The sequence below is a fragment of the Manacus candei genome, unplaced genomic scaffold (genome assembly GCF_025592945.1).
Source record: "Manacus candei isolate 608988 ecotype Guabito, Panama unplaced genomic scaffold, ASM2559294v1 h1tg000017l, whole genome shotgun sequence".
Lineage (NCBI taxonomy): Eukaryota > Metazoa > Chordata > Aves > Passeriformes > Pipridae > Manacus > Manacus candei.
This window is the reverse complement of record NW_026138065.1, coordinates 27,950,561-27,956,956: the sequence shown is the minus strand read 5'-3', so window position 1 is coordinate 27,956,956 and position 6,396 is coordinate 27,950,561. Positions and strand designations below refer to the sequence as shown.

At 41.1% G+C, this 6,396-nt stretch overlaps 1 protein-coding gene across 9 annotated transcripts in view; it reads right to left on the bottom strand.

The window, feature by feature from the left end:
• Nucleotides 1–1,230: 1,230 nt before the first annotated feature.
• Nucleotides 1,231–6,396, bottom strand: part of FOXN2 (forkhead box N2) — a 33,493-nt gene continuing 28,327 nt past the window's right edge. For 8 of the 9 annotated variants that reach the window (XM_051783721.1, XM_051783714.1, XM_051783722.1 and 5 more), the window contains one exon: nucleotides 1,231–6,248. In XM_051783721.1, the coding sequence (XP_051639681.1) occupies nucleotides 5,731–6,248 (518 nt within the window). In that variant the 3' untranslated portion in view covers nucleotides 1,231–5,730. The remainder of the gene's footprint in view (nucleotides 6,249–6,396) is intronic. The other variant, XR_007903975.1, reaches the window with a different exon arrangement.

The following is a 6,396-nucleotide window of genomic DNA, read 5'->3' as shown; positions in this document are numbered from 1 at the left end:
TCATACAGAGGGTAATTTTCAGCAAAGCCATAACAGAGGAAAACACTCTTGGGAAATTTAACAATGAGCTCAAGGTTCTCAGCATAATACAGAGAATAACAATTAGAAAGTTATCATTAACATATGATACATAGTTGTGATTTTGTCCAAACTAATTAGAGCAGTTGTTCTCTTATCAGTATATTAAGATGAACACTAAATCAAATATCTTAATAGCACTTATGTATTCTGTAATGTGTGATTTAAATTTTATTTGATATGGCAATGAAAGCAAGTCTTTGTTAACATCTACTGTATCATTTCAAGTATTGAGAAAGTTGTATTGTCATCAGATTCTACAGAGCAAGCTTAACTCAGTGATACTAGTAGGTTAAACAAATAAAAATAGAAAAGGTGGACCAATGTCTGCGTTTAACAGAGATAAGCATCATGTCACATCTTGTTTCCCTTCTCTGGTCTTTCTGCCTCTCAGGCACTGGAAGGCACTGGAATGGCACATGCCACGTGTGTGCATTTGAGGGGAAAGCTGGCCCAGGAGCAGCAAGCTGAGGCATGTATAAAGTGGGATGGGGAGCATTTCATTCCTGCTAGTGAGGAGGGTGCGTTCCCACCTCTGTGCTTTCCATAAGGCCTTCTGGATAAAGACTTGACAGATATCAAAAATCGTATCTAGGGAAAGTAAACACTGAAAAAAACCCAAACAAGACCTATGGAGCTTTATCCAGGGACACATTTTTTAAACTACCTGTCCTGTATTAGGTTGTTGATCTTTTGAGTTTCGTCCAAGCGACTTGGCCACAGCAGTATGGACACGGAACAGTAAATAATCACGGGTTCATCAGCAAAAGATTCAAGTTATTTCCATTTAAACAAATGCTTTGCACAGAAGGGCAAAATATTATGCAGTAGTGTTTCAGCAATTTCCAACATGTCAAAACATTCTTTAAGTTCCAGGTTAAAGGCTAAAATCTTGGCCTTAAAAGATGCTCTTCAATTATTATGGGCCAGCTATGGATGAACCTGACTGTCAGCAAATCCTGCTACGGACTGGTAGGTGTTTTACAGACGACTTCCACATGCATGCAACACCTTAACCAACCTTCAATGAAACACACATTTGGCTTTTTACACTGGTCCACTTCTCGTGGAAGAAGTTTAAATGGGAAGGTGGAATACTCAGCACCGTCGAGAGCAGAACCAGGGTCTGGAGATAAAGAGAGAACACAGCGCTTTCTGTTTGCAATGCTGTTTATTTTAGAAAAGCCCCTTTGATCATCTGAATGAAAAATGTGGGCAGAAAAGTCACAAATGTTATAAAACAAAGTTTATTCTGCAATATTTTGTCATAATGAATTGCATCTCTTTGGTAAAAATAAAATTTATAAACATTTTAATTAACAGAGATTAGCATACAAAAAACTAAACTTCTGTAAATCGTCTTTAAAACGGGTAAAGGACTAAACCGGAGGAAAAAGGGTTAGAATTGGTCACCTACTGGCAAAATTATTCTAAACAAACCCAAGGACATTGTTTATGCTACATTAGAAACAAGCTAACGGGAATGGTTTAAAAACAACTCTGGTTCATTTGATCAGAAAGCATTCTTACAATTCACTTTTAAATAAATAATAGTTACAATGAATTGGCAATTATAAAATGTTTTATATCACTATATGGCAGTAACATAATACTTTTAATTATGCACTTTTTAATTTGAAGAAATGTACACTTATAAAACAGACTTGATAATGGCACTGGCAGTTAGGTGTGAAGAATGTGCTTTAAGATAAAATAGCAGGTGCAACATTTAAATATTCTACCTTTTCTTTTCAATAAATATTCTGACCACACCATTATTCACGTGCATGAGTGTACTTTGCTTTAATTAAAGCTTGTACTTTTCAGGTTGATGAAAAGTTGCAAACCACACAACTTCCATTTTACAGTTGGATTTTAAAACATTTGATGTGACTTCTGCCAATCAGTAATTTAGGACTGGAATCTGGAAGGCCAATATAGGTTCGTACAGTATTCACATCAGATTTACCCTGAACAGAGCAACCTCCCAGGTACAAAAGTCTCATACACTTCTTCACTGCATTTAAAGAACTGAATGTGGTTCATTAATACTTTTCTTGCCAAAATGTATCCAAGTCAACCATTGGCATCAACGTTTTACATATGTCACTAAAAAAACCCAAAGCCCAACAATCAAAATAACTTTTAATTATACTCCATTTATACTATATACACCAGGGTCTCTGGCTGAGGTGGCAAACAAACCCAAACCCAATAGATATGTAAGAGAAAGGAAGGACAGCTCTTCTGCCACTCCCAAGAGGGGTGCTCTGCATCTGAGCTTTCGGCCTTTGCCTCCCAAATGTGCAGGCAGAGGTGTGGGACAACACAGTGGAACAGGTCAGGGGCACAGATTGTCTGCCTTCTCCTTTGAAAGGAGAAAGGGAAAACAGCAAAGCATGAAGAGCTTTGCTCTGTGTCCCAGGGAAAGACTACAATTGCTTCCCCACTTCCAGAATTCCAGTTCTCCCAGGCTAAGAGCTGTAAGGATGGATGCAGCTAGCTTTCACTGCTGACTTTGATTAGTAATTGGTTTTTACTGGTCATTGCATATGGTAATTAAATGCATTGTTAGCATCCCAACTCCATCTCCTCAGATATGCTGAAGTCATTATCACCAGCTTCAGGGTTAACAGCAGCACAGCCACACTCCAAGTCAGTATTAACCTTCTCCAATTTTATCTGAGGCATAAAATAAATGCAGAACCAAATCAAAACACAGAGCCAACTACGACCGCAGAATTTCCAGAATACTTGGACTTTGATCCAGCTTTCACTGGAAGCTACAGAAAGGCTGCAACCACCTTCAGCAGGAGCCAGGCAGCACCCCTTTCCAACAGCATGAAACTGAAATCATGGCACTGAGCAAAATCCCAGGCTGCTACACAGTATTTATGTGTATCTGAATCTTGGTTTTCACATTGACACAAACTCTGCCCTTTGCAGTTTTCCATCAAAGTTCAAAAGCAACCCATGAGCAAAAAGCAGTTCCACCAAGCATTCATATCTTCACATCCTGAAATCCAAAGAATCACTGTGTTGATAATTCATTTTCCTTTAAATAGCGAGTTTTACCCCTACTACCCATCAGTAACACATCCAAAATCAGATCTAATTGGCTAATGCAGCACTTGTGATAGCCAGAAGACATACACATCTGCAGACGTTGCTCTGCTACAGGTATAGGCTAACAGGTGTTCACACAAAGCAGGAATGAAGCAGAGTATTTTCCTTCCCTTTCCAGAAATAAAACAAATAACTCTTAAAACTGAAGTAATTGGAAAAAAAAAAAAAAAAAAAACAAAACAGCACGCTTTTTTTTTTTCTCCTAGGGTTTGTGCTTTAGATTCCAAAACACAAAGAACCTCAAATATTTCAGGCTTGATCCAACAGCCATTGAGTCAGCAGGAGCACCACCGTTGTCTTCAAGAGGCACTGGAATGGGCCCTCAGAGCAACAGACCTTCAGCAGCATGGCTGTGTTTGTATTTAAAACAGTTTATGACAGTATTCATGAATAGACTGACAAATACGAAATAAAAGGAAAAAGGGGCAAACCCCCCCACACTAGTCTAATAAAGGCATCCAAAGAGCCAGGAAAACACCCCCTTAGGGAAAGGTTAACTTTTGGCTGAATCCAGCACTGTTCTCCACAGTGGACATTGGTTTCCTAGGTGGCTCTGCTCCTAATTTTCAACCAGCTTGCCCAACACCTGCTGGAAGCAATAGCTTCACGTTGGTGAGAAGGTTTATGGCACATCATGCTACCTTTTAGCAACAGGAAAGATGACCTTGAATAGCTGTATACAATTCTGCAACATACTTAAGGCATCCTTGTATGTACAGTAATGTTAAAACCCACTCCAACTGAACTGCTTGTCCATTTTTTAACAGAAAATTAAAAAAAAAAAAAAAAAAAAGGCCATTATCTACAGGAAGATGTAAGCAATCGCCACTGATTTTAAAAGGAAAAAACAATAGGGATAAAGTTCAACATACCACAAAACATATTTGGCTGAAGGATGTCTAGGAACTATAAAAAGATTCTCTTATTGCAAAATGAATTGTGAAGGAACTTCTTCCCAAAACAAAGGTCCTCCTGAGCCTCAATGCACATCCAAAGGCAAAAGCCTTGCCCACTGGATGCCCCGTATGTGGCAGAAGGCTGATGGGGTTCAAACAGCACAAGGCACAGTGATCTGGGAAACAGAAGGTATGGATGGACAGTCCATGTGACAAAACCAGCAAACACTGGGGGAAGGGGCAAAAACCCCCAACAACACTAAATTAGGATGAGCTGTCATCTCCCCAGAGGGCAGGGAGGCCCTGCAGAGGGACCTCAACAAATCAGAGATGGGCAATCGCCAACTGCATGAAGTTTAAAAGGGCAAGTGCCAGATTCTGCACCTGGGATGGGCAACCCTGGGTGTGTGTATGGACTGGGGAACAAGAGCTGGAGAGCAGTGCCGTGGAAAGGGACCTAGGGGTCCTGTGCAGGGCCAGGAGTTGGACTCAGTGATCCTGATGCATCCCTTCTAACTCAGCATATTCTATGATTCTATGGATTCAGGGTTCAGAGATCCAAAAGGAAGCGATTCTATTTTGTCTCAGATTAGGCAGCAGGACATTCCCTTTTCAGCAGCTGTTTGCCAACTAAAGCCTCCACCTCATCTGCATTGTCACCACCACCAGCTGCTGGGCTCTTTTTTCCCTCCCAAACCGGTACAGGGGAGCAGAAGGGTAGATGTAGCAGGACTGTGTAGGTACTACATATTCAACAGTGGTGGTAACACAAAGACAACATCTGACTTGGAAGGCAGCAGCTGTCACTGTTGGCCACATCCAAGGCATGTGTGGGCATGCACGTATCTGCACGAAAAGGACAATCCCCCACCCCAAAAAAACTCACAACATGTCTTAAGATAAAACCACAAACCATGTTCCTTCAGGAATCTGAGCTGCACACAGGAGATTTGGGGGAAGGAGGGACAAAAAAAAAACAACTGTGGGTGGTACCCACTTCAGCTACCCCTTATCCCACTCTTCCAGGGGGTGTTTAGTATCTTGCTGAAAGCAGCTCCTGCGGGTTTTCAGCCACTCTGTCAGATAGGCCAAAAAATGCAGCAACTCAGAGTTGCATCACCAGTGTTTTCACTAGGACCTGTCTGAAAAGTGAAGAGAGGACAGGTGGAAGGAGGCAACCAAGGCCAGGACCTTTTCTTTCCCCCTTTCTTTTTTCACCTCCTTTTTAATCCTTTACATGGAAGTCAGAGCCCTTAGACAGAACAAAATTCACCTCTGCAGATGGGGCCAGCAGAGATGTAAATATGATCCACAGTGTGCATCTGAACAAACATATCTCTGAAAAAAAAAATAAAGTCAACTATTAAAAAGAAAAAAAATAAACAGTGATCATTAAGTATGCTTTCAGGTTTTCACAAGTCATGCATCTCTAATCTGAGAAGATTAAATATTCTATTTTTCTTTTTAGGTGGTGATTTAAAAATAAATGGCTAAATTATAGTTTGCGCCGAAAAATAAAAAAAGCAGTGAGTCCTCTTATGGCTTTGATCTCCCTTGTGAAGGGTAAAAGTAGAAGAGTATTGCCACAATTAAAAAAAATATATGTATATATTCAACACTGACAAACATATTATTTTTTCCTTTGTTTGTGACAGTGGGTCTTTGCAGTACTTATTAAGGAACTCAAGCACGTTTGGATGCCGGCAAGGTGGAGCAGAGACCCCGCTGCTTCTTTCAACTCCTCATCGATTTCTTGACATAATTCCTCGAATGCTTTCTTGCTAGACTGATTTTCCTTAGAGGTATCTACACAAGGTTGTGATGCATAGCCACTGTCTCCAAGAGGATCATCTTCATAGTCAACGTCTGTATCCACTTCGCTGTGAAATCCTTCACTGCCATCGCTCCCGTCATGGCTGGTCTTGGAAATAAATTCATACACCTCGTCGAGGGAGGACAAGGAAGACACGCTGGACCTGGATGCGCAGCGCTGGGAACCCATGCTGCTGGCACTGTAATTGTGATCCTCGTTTGGATCAATATTGGTGGCCGCAGAATCATTTTCCGGCAAATTTATGGAACTCGGAGGGTTGAATGCACTGCCATAGCTCCTCTTCTTGGGTGTCTTCAGAGGCTGAGGTTTCTCACCTATTAAAAACAAGATGTGTCAGTAAGCAAATGCTCTAATGGTGTCACCTGCACAATGAGCTGGCTGACTGCAAGGTGAGCTGAACATCAGCAGTTAAGAGTCCCGGTCTCTTGTGCACATTTACTGTCATCCACAGAGGACAGCAGT